General features: G+C 35.4%; 1 protein-coding gene across 2 annotated transcripts; it reads right to left on the reverse strand.

Moving 5' to 3' along the window:
* Positions 1-13,433: 13,433 nt before the first annotated feature.
* Positions 13,434-26,398, reverse strand: C18H7orf78 (chromosome 18 C7orf78 homolog). Of its 2 annotated transcripts, XM_072784764.1 has the most exons (6): positions 26,220-26,398; positions 20,229-20,684; positions 17,990-18,074; positions 16,431-16,573; positions 15,553-15,632; positions 13,434-13,583 (listed from the first exon to the last, which is right to left on the reverse strand). In XM_072784764.1, the coding sequence occupies exons 1-6, from the start codon at positions 26,220-26,222 to the stop codon at positions 13,562-13,564; spliced, it is 789 nt and encodes a 262-aa protein (XP_072640865.1). In that variant the 5' UTR covers positions 26,223-26,398; the 3' UTR covers positions 13,434-13,561. The 2 variants fall into 2 exon arrangements, with proteins under 2 accessions (XP_072640865.1, XP_072640866.1); XM_072784765.1 differs by lacking the exon at positions 20,229-20,684.
* Between the last annotated feature and the right edge of the window lie 578 nt (positions 26,399-26,976).

Raw genomic sequence — 26,976 nt, forward strand, 5'->3', positions numbered from 1 at the left:
AAGCTCCACCATTTGAAACATTGGTAGCCTCTAATAAATGGGTTAATTTATGTAATAAAATTTTTTAAAAACATGAAATTCCCATAAGATATATAAACAGGTTAAAAATACATAGAAAGGTGCTCAACCTCACTAATAATCACAAATACACAAATTTTCAAAAAATGAGATAAAATTTTCATACATCAGATTGGAAGCAATTTGTTTTTCAATGAAAGATTAACACTTAAAAAAAAGAAAGATTAACATTCAGTGCTAAGGAATGGGAAAATAGATACTCTTACATTGTTTTAGAGAGTGCAATTTTTTAAGATTGTATTTATTTATTTGACAGAGAGAGAGTGAGCGAGAGAGAGAGAGAGCACAAGCAATAGGAACCACAGGCAGAGATTGGGAGAAGCAGACTCCCTGCTGAGCAGAGAGCCCAATGAGGGGCTGGATCCCAGGTCTGCGATATCATGACCTGAGCTGAAGGCAGCTGTCCAACTGGCTGAGCCACCAAGTGCCCCTAAAGAATATAATTTGTTAATATCTTAACAAATTTTTTAAAATGTAGAATTCATTTGACCCAGAAATTCCACTTTTAGAAATCTCTCCTACAGAAATAGTGACAAGTACATATAAAGAACAATATGCATAGAAATGTGTTTATTGACATATTATTTGAATAGGTGCATTTTAAAACAACTAAAATTATTTAAGTAGAAAATGGCATATTAACACCATGAGGTTATTATTAATTTTAATGAGATAAATCTATGCATACTTACCTAAAAGTTGATCATAATCTATTCATTTAAAAGCAAGCCACATATAAGTGTGCTCTCCATTTAAATTGAAATGTGTGTGGGTTATATTTGTGTGTGAATAAGAATAGGCAATAATTGAGAATTTTACTCTCTGGCAATAATTCTTTCAAGCACTTTATTTGTATTAACTCAGTTCTATCATCTCAAATGTCAACACTTGAGAGACAAAACTGAGCAGCCAAGAAACCTGCCCGAGGCTACACAGCTAGAACTGGCTGGGTAGAAAACTGAATCTAGTTGGCTCTAAAGCTTGTGCTCGTAAGCACTAACATGGAGAGAGGTGGATGGATGGATGAACAGAGAGAGACAGATGGGAAGACAGATAGGTGATGCATGAATATGTCTGTATCAACTAAAATATTTGAAAAGGATATGCATCAAATTTTTTAAATGTTGCAACCACTAAACGTGGGTTTCCATGAGCCAAAAATAGGCATTCACTCCTTAAATAATAAAATGTTTGTCAAAATGGAGAGCAAGAAAGATACGGTTATGTGCAAGAACAAGAAAGATATGGTTATCCCCTATAATTTCACAAATAAAAATAAAAGTTAAAATCATGGCATACTTTCAAAGATTCTAAAACAACATGGAATTTGTTCATGTCCAACAAGTCTGGATTTCCTAGAGGGAAGGATGGGATTTTTGGAAATTCTATATTGTTTACAGCCCCACACACCCAGTGAAAAGACATATATTCTATAGGCGATAAATTACAAATTAAAAGGTAGAGTTTGGGGAGCCTGGGTGGCTCAGAGGTTGAGGGTCTGCATGTGTTTCTAATGAATAAATAAATACAATCTTTAAAAAAAGAAAGGCTATTCATTTTCACAGGTCTTAGTACTTAGTGCTATCAATTTAATTAATGCAAATTCAATGGGTATGAAATTGTATTGCATTTGTTTTTTGTTTTTAAAGCTTTTATTTATCTATTCATCAGAGACAGAGACAGAGACATAGAGGGAGAAACAGGTTCTCTGCGGGGGTCCCATTGCAGGACTCATCCTGGGATGCCAGGATTATTCCCTGAGCTCAAACACTGAGGCATCCAGGTGCCCCTATATTTTTTTTTTAAAGATTTTATGTATTTATTTCAGAGAGAGAGAAAAAAATAGAGCAGTAAGGAGGAGTAGAGAAAGAGAAAGAAGCAGACTATCCGCTGAAAAGGAAGCCTGATGCAAAGTTTGATCCCAGGACACTGGGATCATGAACTGACCCAAAAGCAGACACTCAACTGATTGAGCCACCCAGGCACCCCAGTATTTGATTTTAATTTCCATTTCTTGGCTAACAGTGAAGTTGAACACATTTTTAAAATATTTTTTGGCTGTCTTAGGTATTCTATAACTTTTATTTTAATATATATTTATCTTTTGTATGGTTTCTTTTTCTTATATTTCTTTAATCATTGTGTATATTAGGAGTATTAATTCGTTTTCTCATATATGAGTTACAAATAATTTGTCCCCGCCTATTGGTGGTTGTGTGTAGATTTTTTTTAAGTGGGCCTTTCCAAATTGACAAAATCCTCTCATATTGTCTTCTAACCATTTTATAGCTTTGCTTTTGCTCTTTAGATATTTAATCTACATATAAAGTACTTTGGCATAGGGCAGCTGTAAAAATATAGCTTTATATATATATTGGGTAGCCAATTTCCTCAGTGAAATACCTGTGAAGTCAGAGCTAAAAGATGAGAGATGGATAAGACTTTAAGTATTATTTGGTCCATAGTCCCATATTTCTATCCACATGACTGTCTCCAAAAAAGAAAACCAAATAATTTACCCTAGCCTAGGGTGATATGATTTTAAGCCTTGAAGGTCGGTCTGAAATTGCATCAGCTGGCTAGACCATCTCTTGCCATGATATTTCCTGCCACATGGGTCTGTATTAAGGAATTTGGCTGGTACTCTTTTCATGTTTAGCTTCCTCTTTTAAATATTTTTGCCCTTAAAAAAAATATATTTTTGCCCTTGCTTGAAATCATAGGTTTTGAAGTAGTATTTCAGATAGATAGGAATGATTTTCTGCACCCTTTTTCTTTTTAAAAAATATATATATTTTCAAAGCTGTAAAAAGTTTCTTCAATTTTTGGTCTGGCTCAACCCTTCTTCTGAAAATAATAAAGTTTATGATTCTATCTATAAATGTCTACCAGACACAAAGATGTCCAGCCGCCCCGCCCCTCCCTGGTGAATACAGGACGTTTAATATTTCTATGCTGGTCAAACAGAACATAGGTGGGGAGTACATAGGGGAGGCGGGGAGGGCCCCCTGCCTCTTAGGAGGGGTGGCTTGTGAAGGGGTGTATGTGGGGAGAGGGTTCTTCAGAAATAGTCCAAGGAGTCCTCAGCAAAGGGGTCTGGCCTAGGGTCTCATGAGCACCCAACATACCCAGTCCTTGGCCTAAGTTGGGGTCCCCCATAGGGGGTCTGTGGAGTCTCACTTTTTTTTCCAGCTCTTTTTGCTGGAATCCACACTCCCAGCATGATGGGGGACTTGGTCCTAGTGAGGGGTCTGCGGAGCCCCCAGGAAGCAGCCCAGGGTTGGCTCTTCAGCTCAAGGCCCACGACCTGAGGAGATGGAAACCCCTTGGGATGCTGAGGGCAGCACACCTCCTTCCCTTTGTTTTGCAAGCCAGGCTCAAGTAGGAAAACATGTAATTTTATTCCTAAACTACATCTATACATCTTTTTTTTAAAGATTTTTTATTTGTCTATGTATGAGAGACACAAAGAGAGAAGCAGAGACATAGAGGGAGAAGCAGGCTCCCTGCAGGGCGCCCAATGTGGGCCTTGATCCTAGGACTCCCCAGAGCCAAAGGCAGATGCTCAACCGCTGAGTCACCCAGGCATCCCATCTCTCTGCCTATGTCTTTGCCTCTCTCTCTCTGTCTCTCATGAATAAGTAAAAAAACAACAAACAAACAAACAAAAAAACAGTACAGTATTTTGCTTCAGTAGAAATCTGGAAGGAAATGAATAAGCTATATATAAAATTTAAATTACTGAGGAAATTTTCCCTGTGAGGGGACAAGTATTAAATAAATGCCAGCCTAATGCAGCAAGTGGAGCTAAGAAAACAAGGAACTGTTATAGAATGTGTACTCCTTTTCCTAGGAGATAATTCAGAACTAATACAGCAATGAATAGAGATAAATGTATGGTTTTGAAAACACTATTCAGAAAGTAAATATATATACATATATGTAAATTATATAAGCCTTCAAATAAAGAAAAAGATTAACTGAATAAGCAAATAACAAAATACGGAACAAGGGAATAATAGAATGTCATTAAATGAATTGGGAGACAAAGACATGATTTACAAAACTGAAAGCTGTTTTTTTTTTTTTTTTTCCCTAAATATCAGTAAGCCAGACATACATTTAAAAAAAATGGTCTGGGAAAAAAAAATGGTCTGGGAAATGGGAACAAACAAAGCACAGAATGAGATAGGTAAAATTACTTATGCTGTAAGTAACAATTTAACAGTGCATTAGAAAACCAAGTTGGACAAATAACATAAAAACGTAGAGTGACAAAATTAGTAAAAGATGGTAAAGCAACTTAAATAAATTAATGGCCACTAAATATATCTTATTACTAGTTGGGAGCTTTCTGTCTTAGAAAGCACCAGACAAGGAGAACTGTATAGATAATTCCTACCACATATTCAAGGAACCATGCTAATTTCTAGTTTATACAAGTTGAACCAAAATATAAGAAAAGAGAAAAAAATGCCAAACTATTGTTATGGCACATTTTATGAGGCCACATTTTATTTCTACTGGCCTTATATTCTCAAGAAGATTTTCGCCTTGAAAAACCAGTATGCAAGGACCTTTTTCCTAATTCCATTTCTATTTCAATTTTCTATTTGAATGTGAAAGGTCTTCCAAATTATATTCTGTGATAATGAAAATCAAAATTAATCCCTTATGGTTTCTTGCTATGAAATAAAAGCAATTTACAAACCAAACCTATAATATAGAAATTAAGGAGAACAAAACCATTGATTTTTATTACACTACAAAAAATTAATGTGGACTTTTTTCCCTTATTAATTTTTGATTTATTGTTATTGATGTATAATTAACACAGTGTTATTAATTTCAGGTGTGTAACATAATTGTTTTTTTAAAGGTTAAAGAAATAGCATGTTCCTATAATTACAGAAACCTTTTTTTTTGTATCAATTCTTCCTACTTATTCTACTCATTCTAGAAAACACATTTTTCTGGTCTAAAGGATATGTTAATGACATATAATTATATCATTAACAACACTTTAATTTGCTTAGCAAATGTTTAGCTATTTAATTGATATGGGTTGAAAGAACTGATTTTGAAGTCATCTCTGTGTATCTCGTAGTGGTTAATAGTTCAGGCTTTGCAGTTAAGAAACCTGGATTTTATTTCCACTAGTTTCCCCTTAGAAGCTATGTGTCCTCTAGCAAGTTATGTAAATGTTCTTAGCCTCCACATCTCTAAAATGGTAATAATATCTTCAAGAATTTTTGTAAGAATTAAATCAGATAACTAATACAAAGAGAATGTAAAATATTTCATTAATGACTTGTTATATTCTGTTAAATTGATAATAGTTTTCATACCATGAGTTAATAAAGTTTATTATAAAAAATATTTTTTACTTTTTCTTTTTTTTTCAATGTACCTACTGGAAATTTTTGAATTACTTACGTGACTGGTATTTTATTTCTATTGGATGGTGATAATATAGAGAATATGGCCTATTTACTCTTAACTAAGGCCCAGACTCTGTTAAGATACATGTTAACTGGTATATTTAGCTGTAGTAGGAATATAAATGATTTCTCTCAGGTAGAAAATATAACCTATAGTTTATGAATTTATTGCCCTGAAGGACGGCAAACAGTTTTGTAAATAAGCTAGGAATCTTATTACAACATTTTTAAAAACATGTGCATAAGTATTCAGAATCTTAAAATGATCTTTTAACCATCTTTGTCATTTTTGTGATGCTCTCATTAAAAATTAGTAAACCTCTAATGATTTAATAGATGTAGTTTAGAAGAGATCACTCCCATTAACAGTACACATGAAAGTCCTTTTAGACTTTCCAAAACTATATTTTGATAGAAAAAAAGTTCTCATTATGCTTAAAGTCTTTGAATTCATTTGGCTTTTACAAAAAATCTTTCTTTTGTGAATTAGTTGCAGAGTTTTTTTTTTTAATCAAGCTATGACATAATTTAACATTGTTCTAAAAGTCACTTTACAATTCACAAACTTGCAAAAGATATACAACCAGGAGTTTATGGTGTGACCTTTATCCATTGCCTACAAGGATGTGAACACGGTATCGTAGAGATTTATGTTAATTAGACTACTTCCCTCATGCATCTTTGAGCAGTTAATCATTAGTGTTCTCAGCAAGCCTTAACGCTAAGCCTGTGTTTGCCTGGCGATGATGAAAAGAGGTAGCAATCATTGAAATGCATGCATTTTCCCTAAAAGCTTCATTTTTTACCTCAAGGGATAGTATTTCCATTTCAAGTACAATGTATAAGAATCTTAAGATTTCAACATTCCTGACAGAGGCAAAGCAGTGTAAGTGCATACTATTCCACAAAGATATTAATTTACCTATTTTAAGGTAGAAGAGAAATGGTACATAGAATATATACATACTCTAGAACTCTTCAACTGCTGTTGGATAACTTCAGCTTCATTGGCTCCTGTGAGTAGGAATCAGTCATCTATGCCTTACGTAGCTCTCAGATTATTGCAGTGAAGTCATTCATTCAATGAAGTTTTAATGGGCATCTACTATATATATCAGCTATTCCACTTAGCACTGGGGCACAGCAGTGAACACTAACAAAATCTGGGGCTTTCCTGTTAGTAGGGGGACCCTAATAGCTGAAGAAGAGTAAGCGAAGACAGCAGTGGATGAACTCAGTCAAATAACCAGGAAGAGGGAGCAAAAGACCACGTGAGATATTGAAAGAACTTTGGCTTAAGATGTAAGAGACATTGGAGTGTTTTAAGCAGAAAAAATGACATATTAGGAATTGCATTTTACGAGTCAAACAACTCAACTATTCTGTTTTAAGGGAAGGGTGGGCCTCCAGGAGACCTGCAGACAGGAGGCTATGGCAATAATTCAGGCAAGAGATTATGAAGATTTTGACCATGTATTCACTAGACATGGTGCAAAATAGTTGAGATTATAGTAAAATGTGAAGTAGAAAGCATAAGATTTGTTGATATGTGGTGTGAAATATAGAGACAGAACGACTCCGTTTTAGTTTTATTTCTTGCCTGAGCAGGTGGGAGAATGGAATTGCTCTTTAATGAGATAGGCAAGACTATAGACTATGGGAGTATAGGGCGGAATAACAGGGCTCAGTTTTGAGCACGGTAAGTTTGGGAGGACTATTAGACGTCATGGGAAGGTGTCTAGTAGTCTGGAGTTGAGAAGAGATTCCTGGGCTAGGGATATACATTAGGAAGTCTTAGGCACGTGGATGACATTTATTTTATTTTATTTTTTAGAGTTTATTTAAATTTAAGTTAATTAACATATGGCGTATTATTAGTTTCAAGAGTAGAATTTAGTGATTCATCAGCTGCATATAACACCCAGTGCTCATTACATCAAGTACCGTCGTTAATGCCCATCACTTAGTTATCCTCCCCACCCCCCAAGGCATGTGGATGAGATCACCAAGGGCTCATATAGATAGGAAAGAGATTGGGGCCAAGAAATGAGCCCTGGAGCATTCCTGCCTTGCTACTCAAGTCCTGAGTAAAACCTATCTGATGTATTTAATCCAGTATCTGCTACATCTGTTTTTCTAAAGAATACATTTTCTTTTCATGGACTATCTATTACAATTCCAGGGAACTTGAATTATGCAGAACATCCTTGGGGAAATGATGTAACTCATTGCCTCATTTTTCCACTTAATGTTGCTTATGTAAACAAAGCTATTAAATCCTTATTTTACTTCATTCCAATTAGTTTCCATAGTGAAATTGTAAAGGAGATAGGATAATTCATTTGATAAAAATGTGAGTGGCATTAAGTTCTTTTTATTTTTTATTTAAAATGAAAATTATCAAATCTTGGTCAGAAACAAAGACATTTCAGGGTTTTTTTCTTTCCCACCAAATTTTTAAGCAAAATTTTAGAAAATGATTTTAATATGCTAAAAGACTCTCCCTTCTGTGCCACCAGAACTATAAATTCTCTGATCATCTCTCTTGACTATTTTCAAGAAGGACATGTTTTGCCTCAGTTGGAGATCTTCTCTTTTAGTATGTTTGAATGTGTCAAATAAACTTCAAAGATATATTGGGAAAAATTGAAAAATAAAGATTCAGATTCTGGGACACCTGAGTGGCTCAGGGGTTGAGCATCGGCCTTCAGCTGAGGGCGTGGTCCTAAAGTCCCAGGATCGAGTCCTACATCAGGCTCTCCTTGAGGAGTCTGCTTCTCCCTCTGCCTGTGTCTCTCTCTGTGTCTCTCATGAATAAATAAAAATTTAAAAATCTTTTAAAAAGTTCATATTTAAAAAAAAAAAAAAAGTTCATATTTTGATTCAATATGACATAGATATGCAAGGTAAATTTGTATTGTTTCAGCCCATGCCACCTTGCAAATATGAACACAAAGTTTATACATCAAACTTTTGAGTTTTTGTGTTTTTTTAAAATAAATAATACTGTTATAGATCATTTGCATCCCAAGATTTCTAAAATAAAACCTACTTCTAGGAACAACTTAACTTTAGAAAAACATCACTGTGCACAAATTAATCTCCATTTTTTTTATAATATCCCACTAGAAAAGTGCCCAATTTATGTGAGATACTTCAATTCTATTTGCTAGATTGTTCTCTATTTTTTATGTCAAAATTTTTTATCTTTAACCAACTATAGGTCCCCAAAAGATATAATATTCATCCTTTAAAAAAATATATGCGGGATCCCTGGGTGGCGCAGCGGTTTGGCTCCTGCCTTTGGCCCAGGGCGCGATCCTGGAGACCCGGGATCGAGTCCCACGTCGGGCTCCCTGCATGGAGCCTGCTTCTCTCTCTGCCTCCCTCTTTCTCTCTCTCTCTCTCTCTATCAAAAAAAATATATATAAAAGAATATATGCTATTTAACAGAAAGTTCTTGTTAATATGAAGAATGCTAACAAAATTCACAGTGCCTGTCTTAGAGAAGCTTGGTGGTCAAATTTAGTAAGCATTATTCTTACTTACCTGCATCTTCTTAGCTTAACCTGAGACTAGAGCATCTCTTTAACTTTGAGCATTAATGGAAAGTACAACTTTTATCAGCTTTCCACTCAAAGGTACAAGACCTAACTTTCACAAATCCCAAGTGTGATAACAGCATTCTCATCTATGTTGCAACAAAGCAATTTCAAGTTAGGCAACTTTAGTTTGAAAACCTTATAGTTTTAGGGGATCCCTGGGTGGCGCAGTGGTTTGGCGCCTGCCTTTGGCCCAGGGCGCTGATCCTGGAGACCCGGGATCGAATCCCACGTCGGGCTCCCGGTGCATGGAGCCTGCTTCTCCCTCTGCCTATGTCTCTGCCTCTCTCTCTCTCTCTCTGTGACTATCATAAATAAATAAAAATTTTTAAAAAATTAAAAAAAAAAATTAAAAAAAAAAAAAGAAAACCTTATAGCTTTAGAACTTTCTTATGACTTTGGGAAAGTGCCTATTTCTGTAGAATCCAGAATGATACCAAAATCCATAGATGCTCTCCTAAGGAAATGCACAGAAGATGAATTTCCCTCACTCAGGAGAAATTTCAGGAAGCCCTATGATGTTTCAGTCCATCAGCTATCTAAACAATCAGAAGAGAAATGTGAGACCAGAATTTCCTAAATTAGCTTCTATAAATGAGGGAAGTTTACCTGGTATGTCATTCTCAGGACCAGAAAAACTTGACTGCAAATGCTAGACCTCATCTGTTCCCTCCTCTTATTTTATTATAAGGTTATTCATTTAAAACCAAGCTCATAATGGCATGATAATAAGAGGAAAAGCTGAGCATGACAACTATCATAGGAAATGAGAACTATATTGTGTTAGCCATATAAATTTATTTTTGGCTATTTATCAGCAAGTATGCATATGCCATTGCGATCTGAAGCTCATTGTGTTTTGGTTCCTCATGGTGAATAAATGTTGTGAACATTAAGTTCCTAATGAGGACTTCAGTTTCCTAGTTCATAAAATTAGAACCATGATGATGAGGATGATGAGGAGGAGGAGGGGGAGAGGAGGAGGAGGATACTGAAGTAAACATCGTGGCATCAGGAGGGAACTGAGTGAAGCCATTGCTATGAAAGTGATTGTACATTGTGGAGTTTGATTTGTAAAAGATGACTGAACAATGCCAAAGTCAAGGACTCCTAAATATGTCATGTCTCACACAGTTAAACATCTCCCTTCCTTCAGCAGCAGTAGGGTGGAAGGTACTAAGGAATGTTACAATAGACCATTTTATGTCCAATTTCCAGTGATCTATGTCAATGCTTCACAAATCCACCTCAACTATTTTCTTCTATTCGTTTATTAAGCAAAGTTTTTTTAAGTACCATGCTCCAGGCACTCACCTATAAAATAAAATGAGGCAAGAGCCTGGCTCTGAGGTTGATTATTACCTAGCTGGGGAAAGAGGCAGTACATCATCTATAAGTGTGCAATAAAAGCTATGCTAGAGGAATGCTCTGGGTGGTGTCCCCCCACCGCCCGTTTGGATGAGGGGTATTCATATAAAATAGGTAGGTAGGAAAGGCTGAGGAGGGATGTTCGTAGACAGACTCCCAGGAAATGGCTTGAAGGCATTTGAGGAGTTTGAGAAGAGTGTGCTCCAGGCTTCTCACTTAGGTGAGCAAGATAGGGGCTCAGTGAGGCAAGGAATACAAGTGTTAACAGCAGGTAGAAGTGGGATCTTTCCTGTTGTCTTGAAATGAGGCAAAATCCCAAAGCTGAAAACACAAGGAGAGAAGATGCTAAAAGACATATTCCACAGGGTTTTCTAAAAAGTAGATGGGCCAGACCTGTTACTCTCACCCTCTACTCCACCCAAATTCGGTGCAAGTACATGATTAATACTCTGAAGGCATTTTTTTCTTTAATTAGGCATCATTACCCTTGGAGGGAAGCACTGCAGAGTACCCATTCTGGTTCCTATGAGAAAGGAAAGATGGTGATCCCTGCAAAGCCAATTTAAAAATTCTCAGAATAATCATTATAGAGAATACAGATGGTGGTTGCCTACAAGAGGAGGAAGCTGGCAGGTGTGGATGTCTTCTTGCTGAGCTGCAGAAAATGCAGAGACCATGGTGGTGTCCCTCAGCAGAAGGTACTATGGCAGTTCCTGGTGGAGGAGTGGTTTCATCTATATCTCCAACATTTCAGAGGGTGTTTGATCATAGAGAAGGGTCTAGAGATAAAAAGATGGGTAACTCACAGTGTCAAGGTGAGGAGAAAGGAAACTATGGGACCTTTCACATGCTCACTATTTGGTGAGCTGTATGGAGTGTTCCACAAACACAGTGGACTCATAAGAAAGCTCAGCTCCAGCTATCTCGTGGATAGTCCTACCAAGAAGGCTGTCCACATGGGACTTGGGTCTACCTGTGAGAGGCAGTAGGACAGACTGCTGAGGGAGGGAGACTGGACATTAGTCTTCACTAAAGGACTGTGCAGAATGAGATCCCTGGGCAGGACAAAGAGGGATGAACAAAATGAACTTCACAAGCAAGTCCCTGTTCGGCCATCTGCCACACAGGCAATGGCCTTGTCTGATTATGGCGATCTTTTCTACCTGATGTTTTGGTCCCTGTTCCCCCTCTTTGCTTCTCCTGCTTCTCCTTTAGGCACCAGCACTTTGGAGATAAAAGGCAGACAAAGAAGCAATGGAGGGTCATGGGAAGAAGATGTAGAGAGAGAAAAAAAGGAGACAATGTTTCTTTCCTTCCTGTGAACCCTGGAGCCGCAGGGGGAACTTTTGTTGAGGAGAGCAGAAGTTTTTAGATTAAAGTTTTAATTTAGAACAGATGAGGCCTTTTTACTTATTTATTTATGAAATGTAAGGCAATTACAAGAAAACTTCCAGTTTTTAATTTTTCATTAAAGTTTTACCTCTATGAAGCATAGTGTGCCTATATTAAATTATGTTTCTATGAAATATCACAAAGGGAATGCATCTGCATTACTACCACCTGGTCAAGACTTACTACATTTCCAGGACCTGGAAACTCCTCATTGTACTCCTTCCCTTCAAACCAAAGGACACCAACTCTTTGATTTCTTGCACAGACAAGTGTTTTCTTCTATCAAATGGAATAACTATCTGTAATATATATATATACACACACACCATATAATAAATATCTATCATATATACACTATATAATAGGTATACTATGTAATATGTATTGGATATAATGTATCTGTACTCTCTTTTTTTTCTCATTAGTATATTTGTGAGACTCATCCATGTAGTTGCAATTTTCTTTGCCATATGATAATCCATTGGGTAAATAGATCACACTATATCCATTTTACTACCTATTGGCATTAGGCTTGTTTATAGTTTGAGGATTATAACAATAATTTTGCTATGAATACTCCTGTACATATCTAATAGTGCGTGTGTATATACTGTGTATATGTCTTAGGTAAATATACTAGGAATGAAATGTTGTTTCATATGTTATATACACATTCAACCTTAGAATATACTGCCTAATAGTTTTCCAAGGTATTCATCTCAATCTACTTTCCTCAAGAAGTATAGAGGAGTCTAGTTGCTTCATATCTTTCCCAATGCTTCATCTTTTCTTTTTCATTTGAGCTCCTCTGGTAGGTGTACAATGGTATTCCACTGTGTTTCTGATGCATTTTCCTGACAACTCAGAAGATGAGCACATTTTTGTAAGTTTGGTCATTTGGATAGTCTCTTCTGTGAAACTCCCATTATTTTTTCTTGAGTTGCTTGTCTATTTCATATTTATTTGCATGAGTTCTGTGGCTGGCTTTTCACTCCCAAATTGTGTCTTTTGGTGAATGGAAGTTTAGAGTTTTAATACATAGAAAATTTTTATAAATTTTTTTCTATATGGATATTCCCTTTTTTGGGTCCTGTTTAAGATATCATCTATTTTCCTGAATTTATTTAGAAGTATTATTTTCCTCTCACATTTGAATCTACAAACCACACAAATTGATTTCTTTATGGATGGTAGAGGTAAGAATCATATATGCTTTTTATCCTAGCCTGAGCTTTTTCATGGGTGAGTGTGAATTGAAATTACAGAAATGACGTTGCTGGTATAAATGAAATGATTGAAAAGCTGTGGGATCTCCCAAAGATGCTCTCAAACTTAGGAGAGAAAGATCTAACACAGCACACTTGAACGTCATGTTTGAGAAAAATAAAGCCATTTTGCTTGAACTATCACAAGGTTCAATTTGCTAAGTATATCAAATATTTTTTAAAGGAACAAAATAAGAGGAAACTATGATTTCAGATTAAAATATTTTTATTTTGAGAAGCCTGATATTAATTTAGGTTTACTCTTGAAGTTAAGCAAAGATACTTCCCAGTGGGAGCAGCTCGGAAGGGTGAGGTTCTGGAGGAGGCTGGAGGCCCTTAATTCATAATGCTGCAGTCAGCAAGAGTCTGTGATTTTCTGCAATCCATTTAAGTAACTTGGTGATGGACTGCCCTGTCATTTTCTTTGTGACTGGAGCCTGTGTTTGGTTATAAGATAGCAATTAGGATGGAACCCCTAATTACTAAGCTCAAGTACAAATCATCTATCTAGGAGAAGCCCCTGCTATTGCTGTGGTGATCACCACTTCGCTGCACAGCAGGGTCTTTGCAATTTGAAACAATCACTTTGTAAACTTTGTAAGAATAAGTCTACAACCTATGTCATTCATACCAAGCACTTGCAACATAAAATAATTTTTTTCCCATTTTGTCCAGTTTACTGGACACCGATCTCCTCTTTACATATTCATCTCTAGTCTGTTCCTCTCAGATAGCTGTCTACTGACTATTGACTCTCTGGTTCCCCTCATTACATAAGGCCATAAGCAGAGCCTCTCTCTCTCTCTCTCTCCTCTTCCCACCCCCCAGCCCTCTTTTCTTCTCTTTATTTTCAGTCAATTTTTGACTTGACTAGTCCCTAGATACCTTTTTTGTAGATGTAAGATGTAGAGATTTTTTTTTGTATTGTTTTGTTTTAAGATTTATTCATTCATTCATTCATGAGAGACACACAGAGTGGCAGAGACATAGGCAAAGGGAGAAGCAGGCTCCCTCTGGGGAGCCTGATGCAGGACTCAGTCCCAGGATCATGACCCGAGCTGAAGGCCGAAGCTCAACCACTGAGCCACCCAGGCACCCCAAGATGTAGAGTTTTTAAATTTTTATTTCTAAAACACCTAGTAATCTAGTAATCACTGTCAGTGCTATGTCCCACGTGTTTTACAAAGTTTTGACTTCTCTCAACAACTCAATGAAATGGATGTTAATTATTATTGTCATTTTACAGATGAGAAAACTGAGCCATAGTCATTAAGTAACTTTCTATGGTTATACAAAGCCCTATCTCTATATTATCATTAACAATAATAATCAATGATAAATCAATCCAGAAGATATGAGAGATTTTACCAGCAGCTTATATATAATACCCTTTCAATTAGCTCTCTTAAAATCTAAGAAAGATTGATTCAGAAATTGTAAGCAAATCATTCAAGATTATGTTTATAGGTGATTTGGTTAAGATTTGAAGCCATTTTGACCGAATCCAAAACTCAAACTCTATTCACTATGTTAATATGCCCCCCCTTCCCACAGACCATTGACAAGCACATAAAGAGAGGTAAGAAAAGCTATTAATTAACTCAGATGCCTCCACCTTGTCTGAATCTAAGGACAGTGCATATTATTCCCATTTTACAGCTGAAGAACTGAGGAAGAGTGTGATTGAGTAATCTGCCCAAGATCACGTGGCCAGGCTGAGATTCAAAGCCAGGCTTTCTGCCTTCTAAGGTCACTATACTAACTGCCTTCTGGTGTCATAGTTTAGGCTTTCCCACAAGCAGTACTTGGCAAGGATTCTAGTGAAAACATAGGGGGTCCCCAAGTGAAGGTAAAATAGTGACAAGGTAAGCATGTGACCAAGTGAGACAGGAAGGAAGTCAACAAATTGCAAGTCACTACTGGACAACTGGAGTTTGGCCCCCTGGGGGATTTCTGGGGAGCAGCAGTGCAGAACAGTCACCCCCCTTATTACTTGAGGGCTGCTGCTGGGAGATGTGACCCCCAGCACTTCTGGCTAGCTGTGGGCAGCTCCAGCAGCCACAGATAGCCCTGGGCAAGGACATACAGATGCTGACTCTTGGCAGGTTGGCATGTGTTCTAGAATGATGAAGTCTGAGGGGATCTGGGCAAAACCTGGAATTGTGATAAAGTCACTGGTAGTTTTCCAAAATTCCATTGAATCTCAGAGAAATAATAATTTATCTGATCAAAGGACTGGATTCTCTCGGACTCCACTTAAAATGATTTAAGCATCATGCATATACTTCATTTACAATTCTTATGATGGAGCTTCTATAGGATAAAGTACACATTATTGAAAAAAGTCATTTGAGTACCAACTCTAACAAATTAATAATAACAACAAATCTTGAAGGATCTGCCCACCTGTTCTTGCATGTTTGGGTAAACTTTTCTTCCACACGATCCATAAATGCACTGTACACATCTCGCCGCCTTCTGTGTCTCTTAAGGAAGATAACACAAAGGAAGTTAGCAAAAGCAGACATGTACTGACTTTAATTGTTGTTTGTCTTTTTAAAATTGCTATTTAATAATCTTTACTTTAAAAACTTGTTCCATATGCCAAATGCACATCTTGCTGTTTTTGAACATACAGGGATACAAAGGAGCCTTACTTATCCAGGGTAGAATTTGAGCCATGGTAAAGGGTGTTTTCTCAAAATCTTTTGATGAGGGTATGACAAAGTCTTCTTGTCAGGTCTTCTTCCTGAATGCAGTTCACTCAATGGGCTGCTCCAAATGGGGTGAGAGTACATTTTGGGGAAAATTCTTCACACTATTCAGGCTTCAATCCACCATACCAACTATCTTTGTAATAATAAAAGAAAATCCAAAATTCTGGATAATTCACTGTTTGCATTTTTAAGAAAAAACAGAGATCTTTCTGCTCTACTTTTAGAGATAATATCTTTCCCTATTTATGCTAACAACAAATTAAAAACTCCTGCATTAAAGCAATCATTAATAACAGTGTTGGAGGGACCCCTGGGTGGCTTAGTGGTTGAGCATCTGCCTTTGGCCCAGGGCATGATCTCAGGATGCTGGATGGAGTCCCACCTCAGGCTCCTTGTGGGGAGCCTGCTTCTCCCTCTGCCTGTATCTCTGCCTCTCTCTCTCTCTCTCTGTGTCTCTCAAGAATAAATAAATAAAATCTTAAAAAAAAAAAGATTCATAAACCTTAAAAAAAAATGACAGTGTTGGAGACATTTCCCAACAGCTGAGGAAGAGAAAGTCAAGCTTACTGTGTATGAAGCGGATTTAATAGGCCACGGGGCTTTTAGTAAAATTAGCTTTGAATCCCAGGTGCATTCATGAGGCTTGTAGGTGATGAATCTTTCTGTATTGTTCTTCTGTTTATCATCTTTCGGTGAGTGGTGCCCATGTACTACAGATATGGAGACAAATGAGAAACTTAGAAATTATATGGGTCTTTGTTCATGATATTTCTCAGAATATACTTGGGGATTAGGGCCCAAGATAGATACATTGATGACAATTTATAATGCAAATCCAAATAAAATTTTCCTTATCTTGCCCACCATTTCTACTGGAATTAATGTCAACCTTCAAACTTCAATTCAAATCCTACCTTTTATTTCCCTGGAAATTTCTTTTTAAACTTCTCAGTAGTATTTTGTGACTTGACTGGCATATTTTGCCTTCTACCTTAAATTTTACTTACACATTTCTTGAGATCGGAGACTGGATCTTATAAAGTATCCATGATATTTTTTTCCACAGTTACTTACACATAGTACACATAAGAAAAGTTGACATGTCCCATTTTAATTACACACATAGACAAGGTTTTTGTCAATATGACCCGTGCTAAAATGTGTATATTACTTACAAACAAATTAATTTAATTTTGTAATTATAAAATACTTGATTGTCATTTTTAAAAGAAGAAAGTAAAATTCAACCATTACCCTATTACTCAGGGACAATCACTATTAATATCTTATTTTTTTGTTTATAATTGATATAAAATTATAATATGTAAATATAGAATGCATGTATGCATGTATTATTATCCTTGTCAAAATAAGGAATGCTAGATAATTCAAAGTTAACCCTGGACAAACACTGTTCAAATAGCACCATGATAATAATTGTGTGTGTGTGTGTGTATTTCCACGTACCAGGTAACATGTGCTATATATACATTATTAACAAAGTGATGTACATATGTATAATGTATTTAATGCTCACAATAATTCTATGATATAGATTCAATTATTATCATTCCCACCTACAGATGGATAGACCAAGAGATAGTTTAGGTAATTTGGGACAGTTTGCTTCCTGGTCTATACTCTTAAGCATTTATTCTATTGATTTTCTATACAGAACACTTTGAGTTAAAAACTCAATCTCCAATAATATTTAAAAATTGTAGATAATGAAGCAAGTGGATTGTTCCCATTAATTAACTGGGCATTTAAAAAATTTACCATATTAGTAAAGATGATAAGTTAAAAAAATCATTTTAGTTGTTTGTTTTTACAAGTATCACTGTTTTTTAAAGATTATGTATGTATGTATGTATGTATGTATGTATTTATTTAGAGAGAAAGCACAAGTGAAGGGAGGGACAGAGAGAGAAGAAAAGAGAATCTCATGCAGACTCTGCACTGAGCACAGAGCCCAACATGGGGCTCTATTCCACAACCCTGAGATCATGACATGAGCTGAAATCAAGAGTGTGAGGCCCAACTGACTGAGCTAACCCTAAGTATTACTATTAAGATAATGCAGAAAGTTTATTTTTTGTTATATTCATAACTTTATAATGACTTACCTGTACTTAAGTGTTTGGACTTAAATTTTAATCCAAAAGGATCCCTTTCACAAGCTGTCACGAAGTTTGGTAAATTACGTTGGTACTAGATATGTAAAGAGAAGATTTTACTATTACTAATAAGTATTGTTTACTACTGACATTGTATTTGTGATGTGATTTTTACAAGTATTGTTTATTTCACTGGCAAAATGCAATTGTGATGATTTTGTTATAGCATTTACTACTTGCAAATGAAACTTTGAAAGAATAATCTAATTCAAGATACTGTATAACCAATTCATTTTATAGTGGAATAGAGTACTTCAAATATCCTAGTGTGAATAAATGACATAATATTTTTAACAGCATGAAACTAAAAGAATCCATTCAAAATTTGCATTTATTTTCAAATGAAATAGGGTTACATGTTATGTTTCTGGAGCTGAGTTTATTTCAAGGACATAAAAATATTTCACAAAGCTAAAATAACTTACTGAGACTGGCATAGAATTGACTGTTTTCAGTAAGCTATACCACAAAGTGCTTTTTTTAGATGGCTTAATTTTTTTTTAGATGGCTTAAATTTTTTTTAAAGATTTTATTTATTAATCGTGAGAGAGCCAGAGAGAGAGGCAGAGACACAGGCAGAGGGAGAAGCAGACTCCATGCAGGGAGCCTGATGCGGAACTCGATCCCGGAGTCCTGAGCCAAAGGCAGATGCTCAACCGCTGAGCCACCCAGGCATCCCTAGATGACTTAAATGAACTAATTTATATGAACTGAAATAGAATTTGTACACTTCCAGAAACTAATCTTAAAAAATCACAAATGTTTCTCCTTGAAAGCTGAATCAATGTGGCACAAAAGGATGAACTCAGGCAGAGGTTAGACAGTCCTCTTCTTTGTGAGTGATTCTAAATCCTGCTGAAGCAAACAGCAAAATATTAAAAGTCCCAAAGGAAACTCCAACACAAGATTTATCACTATTTAATCAAATAAAATGTAGAACCCCGTTCATTTAAAAAATTATACTGACATCTGGTGGTTGCACAATTTATATTGCACTGTCTCCAATACACTTTCTCATAAACACAAATTAATTCAGCTAAAATTAAAATATCCCCCATTCCTTGAACTTTACTCACTTAAGTTTTGTAATTGTAACTGTAACTAGAGAAATTCTTGAATAAACCAATGACATATGCTATTTAATTGACTCTCTCTTGTCTCCAAAAGGTAATATACTTCATTTACTGAAAATAGAAGGGTTTGGATGCCCTAAATGAGTAAAGAAGTTTATGGATCAAGGCTTCTTGAATTTTGTAGCTTTTATCCTAAGACCTCCTAAGAGTTAACACTCATTGAATACCTCAGTATCCCAGATCCTGTTGTAAGTACTTTGTAAATAATCATCTCCTTCATTAGTTAAAAGAACCATATTAAATATGAAGTAGTGTTATTTCATGTTATAAATAAGAGACTTAATAATTTGTCCAAAATTATTAGAAATAAGAGGACAAGGAGAGATAATCTAATCCCAGAGGCCACATTCCTAACTGCTTTCTTATATTTTCCAAGAAAAAATTTATTCTTTTTATAGCTTTTTTTTTGTATTATCAGTCCTATTGCTTTCCTCATTACTGAGCAAGAGTCCTATTTATGTATTAAATTATAGGCCTAAGTAGAGGATACATTCAGTTTCTAGAGGAATTATATTTTGACCTCATTTGCATTTCCTTAAATATATACTCCTCACCGCTATTTTAAATTATCAAAGTCTTGCTCACATATTGTTTAAATTATTAATCATTAGAAAGACTCGTTAAAGTAATATAATGCCCCCTTTGTCAATAAAAATAATGAATTTTTATTTATTTATCTGTTCATTCTATGAATTGATTTTATTACTTTTTAGATTGTAAACTGGCAATTGAAGTCTGTTTCCCAATCACATGTAAGTTCCAACTGTTCTAAAAACTAAGAAAGTCCATCCCAGAGTCATTCATTCCACCTGGCAGAGAAAACTGTATCATCAACATCAGCTGAAACATCAACCAAGATCTTACCTTTCTCCTCTGTCATTTGTTGCTAAATCTGAACTATAGTGTTCCATTGGAAATAAAGATGTAGATTTATACATATTATATGCACATACCTTTTTTGCCCATGTAATAGTCACACTTAAGAAATGAATAAAAATAATATATTTTTTTCCTTATCTGTTTTATGTTATTTTGAGTCAAACACACTTCTGTACCTGTCGAAAATCATGTGGTTTTGGATTGAGGTATACACCATTTGGATATTTTCCACTCTTCACAAACATTAACTTTGCTTTATGTGAATCCAGATGTGGGAATGTAGTTATAAAAGGAGGGGATTTGACCTTCTTGGAATGATTCCTTATGTTGGGCAGGTGAAGCATTGTTTCTGGAAAATTACTTTTTTTCCCCCTCCCTTGTTCTTCCTTACTAGTCCTTGATGATTTTTCTGGAAATCTCAAAGATTTATACAGTTTATAACTGAAATCAGGAGGCTTTATTTCCCATGCGTTGACTTCCATTTTACATTGTGGTGGCTGTAGGACTTCTTTTTTTCCATTTGGAATTGAAGTCTTGTATGGGATGCTGCATGCTTTTGTGACATATCTGCTTCTGTTGCCTTTCTGAGAATCCAGATACATTGGGCTGAGAGTGTTTTCACATGTAGCAATCTGCAACAGACATGCCAGTTGTTGTGATTTGCCACTATAGCAATGATAGATTGGATATTTTTTCTTCAGGCCAATGTAATCCCTGAAAGATTTATGAATCAGGAAAACAAAGCTCAGAAATGATGGGTGCATGTGTGTGGAATGGGAGGGAAGCATCATGGCTGCTACAAGCATCTATTCAGCACCCTGGTCCCAGCAGTCACTATGCTAGGGACTAGGAATTCAAAGATAATTAACGTGAAACCAATGTCCTTAAGTAATGAGGGGCTACTTGGGAGAAAGACATGAAAGAAAAAAAAAAAACAAAAACAAACAAACAAAAAACCCTGTATAATGTGATAGATATTACAATAGTGCTGTGAGAAGCAGGGAGAGTGATGGGCTAACTCTATCAGGAAAACAGAAGTGATGTCACAAGAAAAGTCATTTGGACCAATCTTGAAGGATAAGTAAAAATGTTCCAGGCTGCTAAGGAAGTAAACAACATTTCACCAAGGCACAAAAGGTGTGTAGAATTTATTAAAAGCTATTTCTAGGATACCTATGGTCACCTAAACCACCACAAGTGAATCATAGCTTTTGCCACTGGAATCTGTGGATAAGAATCGTGGATTTGCTTTTTGCTGACCAGTGGCAAGGAAATCGTTGGCATATTTCTAGGATTTAATGTATTTGTCAAAATGTTACTAGAAAATGCTTTTATTATACAATATCTTGTATAATAAAATAATGAATTGCTTTTCAAATTCTAATATAAATTTTTTTTAAATGACTGGCTCATTGAGAGAAAAGGAAGAAGTACAATGTGGTTGGCATATAGCCTATGTATGTGAGGAGACAGTGGAAATACTATGATATATAAAGCCAGAAAAATTTTTTGGGCTATATTAGCAAAAGTCATTCGTGGCACATCAAGAAGTTTTAATGCATCGGTGCTAATACAAAATTATTTAACCAAGATAAGAAATATAAAAGGAAGAATAGGGACGCCTGGGTGGCTCAGCGGTTGAGTGCCTGCCTTTGGCTCAGGGCGTGATCCCGGAGTCCCAGGATCGAGTCTCACATCGGGCTTCCTGCCTGGAGCCTGCTTCTCCCTCTGCCTATCTCTCTGCCTCTTTCTCTCTCTGTGTGCCTCATGAGTAAATAAATAAAACTATGAAAAAATAAAAGGAAGAATAGTTTACGGAAAAAGATCATAATGATAAATAGATTTAAACAAAATATAGATACATTACATAATTGTAATTATAGACCTGTGGTTAAGTCAGCTTATCTGCAATAATGTTATATTACAAACTCTCCCAAACTCAGTGATTTAAAATAAAAAATCTTTTATTTTTGCCATAGGATATGGGAAGAGAGAATTGGGATTGACTACCAACAGGTACAAGATTTTAGCAGGGGGAAGATAGACATGTTCTGGAATTAGATAGTCGTAATGGTTTCATAAGATTGTGAACATACTAAAAACCACTAAGTTGTACATGTCAGTATGGTAACTAGTGAAATTATGTAAATTTTGTCTCAATTAGAGAAAAAAAACCAAATTAACCATTAAATCAGGTTGGATAAATTTCAATATACACAAAAGACAATTTTTTTCTGAAAAATAAATAGAACAAGACCATAGCTATTACCTAATTGAGTCTACTTAACTTTTGCAAAAAAAAAAAAAAAAAAAAAAAAAACTAAAACACACATACACAAAAACCCAAAAAACAAAAAAGTCAAGGGAATGGGAAATATGCAAGTAAAGGACACAATCAACAGTGAAGGCAACCTACAAAATGGGAGAAAACATTTGCAAACCATTTCTCTGATAAGGGATTAATATCCTAAATATTTAAGGAACTCCTACACTTCAATAGCAACAACAACAACAAAAAGAACTTGATTAAAAAACTGAATATACTTAAAGAATATAAGCCAATGGAAAACAGGTATATGAAAAGATGCTCAATATCACTATGATGAGGGAAATGCAGTGGAATAGCACTTCACATATATTGTCTATAATAACAATTTAAAAAATACATTGGATCTCATGTTAAGTATTCTTACTACAATAAAAAAATAACTGAATAGAGACCAAAAAGAGAATAACATTCATCATCTGACTATGAAAATTTGAAATTCCCCAAGTGTTCAAAAATGTTATCTCTTCTTGATAAATAGTACAGTAAAAATAAAGCAAATCTGATGAATAGAGAGCCACTTACAATCTCCATAAAATTACTGGTAAAATGAATTAAATTTAATCATTAAAATACCACATTAATCAACAAATTATGTGGAAATAAAAATGTGGAATTACTATTCTCTGAGCAATGCCTAAAATTCAAAGGATAGTAAGTTAAACTCAAAAAAATACTTTGAGGGAAGCCCGGGTGGCTCAGCGGTTTAGCGCCAACTTCGGCCCAGGGTGTGATCCTGGACACCTGGAATCGAGTCCCACGTCTGACTCCCTGCATGGAGCCTGCTTCTCCCTCTGCCTGTGTCTCTGCCTCTCTCTGTGTGTCTCTCATGAATAAATAAATAAAATCTTTAAAAAAATACTTTGATACCATGTTTTTGTATTACAGCAGGAATATTGGCATAGAATTTTAAAGTGTTCATAAGTAAAATACATTTAAGAAGGTGTAGAGGGTAGCTTGCAGGTTGGCAGCCCCCTTTGGATAATCTCTTAGGGGCACCTAGGTGGTGCAGTCAGTTAGAGGGACTCTTGATTTTGGCTCAGGTCATGATCTCAGCGTCCTGAGATGGAACACCATGTTGGTGGGCTCTGTGCTCAGCGAGAAATCTTCTTGGATTTCTCTCTCCCTCTCCTTCTCCGTCTTCCATTTATCTGGAGGCATTCAGGTGTTCTTTCTCTCAAATAAATCTAAAAATATATATTTTTATTTTTTTTAATCTTTTGGAAACAAGAGTACCCTGGCCCACATTTGATATTTTTATTTCCCTTATCATATCCCTCAATACTTAGAGATCAATATGTATGGCATCTCATAAGCTGGGGCTATTTAATATAAAACCACACGATTAATTCTCCTTATTCTGATTTTGTTTTTACCAAATCACAATTAGGTGATATTTGACTTCGCGTGAACAGTAATCTACTGGAAGATAATGAACTAGAACAAAAATTTGAGTTCGTTTGGTTTATTTTTCATGTCATTTAATAACTTTGCATGTTTGGTATTCATGCTGGATTCTTCTGGACTCACTAGGAATTGATGAAAATCAAGTCCTTGACAGATAGTGGATAGTTAATTTGTTCTAGTACATGTTTTTTTTGTTTTGTTTTGTTTTTTGTTTCTTGTTTTTTGTTATATATATATATTTTATATATATATATAAAACAGTCTTGTCTCACCCATGATCCTACACATTTCTGTAAAAATATATATTTAAACTTCTAGGAGCACTGAAGCCTCAGTCTTGGCTAAAATTGTGCACATACCTACTTCCTGCAGGGCTCAGAAATCTGGCTATGTGGTCAGGGGTTTTGTAATTTGTTGCAATGAAAGGACACTGAGGTTGAGGATGTCAGTGAATGAGATAGTGAAGTACCTCACCAGGACATACAGCTGGAAAGAAATTGACACCAGGAGGGTCATAAACCGGAAGAATAAAACCAGGCCAAGACCTTGGAAGTCTAATTGACATAAAAACAAGTATCAAGGCAGTAAGAGAGTTAGCCATAAAGTAAGAGGCTGTGGTGGGACAATGTAACACTGGCCTAGATCTCTATTTGACTAGATAGACATGCTCACCAGTACCTTGCTGACACTGAGACGTGCCTGTCTCTGTTTATGTCTTGGGGATTCCTGACTAACAAAAAATGAAACAAAGTCATATTTTATTTTATTTTTTTAAAATTTTTAATTTTTTTACTAAATTAATATTTTAAATGGTAATAAATTCTCTCCAATTTTTGTGATACTTTATTTTGTCCTTATATTATGAATTTAGTCTTACATGCTATTCATTTGAATAATATGTCTGTAACATTAGGCTTTTATAGTATATGAATCATGTATTAGCATATTTCATCGGAGTCCATAGCCACCTCAGATGAAAGAAATCACCTGGTGACCTAGTTGAATGATTGAAGTCTGTGATGGTGATATCTCATCATACTTACTTTAAATGGTAAAAGCTGCAACATAGAGAAATACAAAGTTATGAGATGTGTGGTTTAGAAATTAGGAAAAAAATAAACCAGCAATATTCTCATTCAGTTCAAGGTTTTGTGGTAAATGTTGATATTATGGAAGTTATATTTTGGCCAAGTTGTCTCATTGAAAATGAAAGAATAGGTTATTCTGCATTTAGTAAGCACAGTTACTTTCCACCTATGAAATTATTATATCTGAAGGACCCTTTTAAATGCCATCTCCAGTAGAAGTGTTCCCAGCTTCCCCTTCAGGATTCCTCCTTCCTTCTGAATAGAACAATGGAGCCTGAAGATACATTTTGCCTTGCACCTATTAAAGTGAATTATTTACAAACTCTGCCTCCGAATTAGATTATAAAATTGTTGAGACGAGGATTTCTAACTTTACAAATCCTATGTAGCATATTTTAAATTGAGCAATGTGAAATACTATTTTTCAACCATTTTCCAATCTTACAAAAATGAAAATTTTATGTGATTCAGTAAGAGGAATGATAAGTATTCTATGTTTGTCAAAAACTGAAAATTACAGATTCTGTTTTCGAAAACTGTATCTAAAACCCCAAATATCTAATCATATTTATTCCTAAATAATGGAGAGCTTCTATATACAAGTGGCAATATAAAATACAAGCTTTCATTTAATTTATTCTTCAAATATTTTTAATTGGAGAGTCACAAAATATTTTTATCTGTTTTTAATGATATGCTAGTTAAAAGAAATAAACTTCTTTGATTAGCAAATGTATGCAAATTTAAGCTTTTTTGCCTACATATCTAATTTTGTAATATTAGTATTTGGGGTAATAGATATTTAAAGAAATATAGGTTATATACCCAATACCTAAATGCTGTCAATATAAGAAAAAGCAGCGTAAAGCAGTGTGCTATTAAGAGCACAGTGAACCACAAGTTCGTGCATATTTGTAAGGGTTTTTTTTTTGTTTTTTGCATATTTGTAAGTTTATAAAGAAATTCAGCACTTTATTCCAGCTTGGCTTTCTCCTTTTTTCTAAAAATAAAAAGATTTTATTTATTTATTCATGAGCGACACAGAGAGAGGCAGAGACACAGGCTGATGTGTGACTCAATCCCAGGACCCCGGGATCACGACCCAAGCCTAAGGTAGATGCTCAACCACTGAGCCACCCAAGTGCTCAACTTTCTCCTTCTTAATACATTTTTCATAATCTCCCTTTTACAATATTATACATAAAGATATTACTCTTTCATAAATAAATTCATCTATCTCATATAAAAATACAGATTCTAAAAAGCTAGTCAAATTGACAAAGTAGAACAATTCAAAATAAAACAAAAGCAGGAGAATTCGTTAGAAAATCAATAATTTCACTCACCATTTGAAACTGAGCTTTTTGTAAAATTTCTAGGGCAGTATATCTCAGCAAATCTTTTCTGCAAAGCCTAGCAAGTCTAAACAAACAGTTTTATAAGGGAAACATTTAGCCTTTGCTTTACAAAAGAACCCTACTATATTTAAGTTTGACCCATCTGGGTTGCTAAGAAACGGAATTAATTTCCTGAAAGACTCAAGTCAGAGTAGGAGAAAAAGTGAAAGCACCTCTATCATTGAGTGAAAGGACCTCTAATTGTTACCTAAAACCTAGCAACAAGGCAGTAACTCCCTTGCTCTTTTTTGAAAGGTCAGAAAATCCGCATACTTGGGAGCTCAAATAGTTAGATACTGAGAGGAGGGAGAGAGAGAAATTAACCGCACTCCAGTGCAGTTTACTAAATAAGAAGTCTTGACAATTCATCTTTTGTTATTTTTTAGTCATCTGTTTCATAAGTCGACATGAGTTTGACCCTTGATACAAACATGCTTGAGAAGCTGGTTTTTTTTTTTTAATTTTATTTATTTATTCATGAAAGACACACAGAGAGGCAGAGACACAGGCAGAGGGAGGAGCAGGCTCGCTGCAGGGAGCCCGATGTGGGACTGGATCCCAGAACCCCGGGATCATGACCTGAGCCAAAGGTAGATGCTCAACTGCTGAGCCACCCAGGCGTCCCAAGAAGCTGTTTCAACTCTCTAATTCCCTTGGACTTAAGAAGGTCTGTGTTAGTTTCCTCCATGTTCATTTATAAGGCACA

The sequence above is a fragment of the Canis lupus genome, chromosome 18, assembly GCF_048164855.1.
Source record: "Canis lupus baileyi chromosome 18, mCanLup2.hap1, whole genome shotgun sequence".
NCBI lineage: Eukaryota > Metazoa > Chordata > Mammalia > Carnivora > Canidae > Canis > Canis lupus.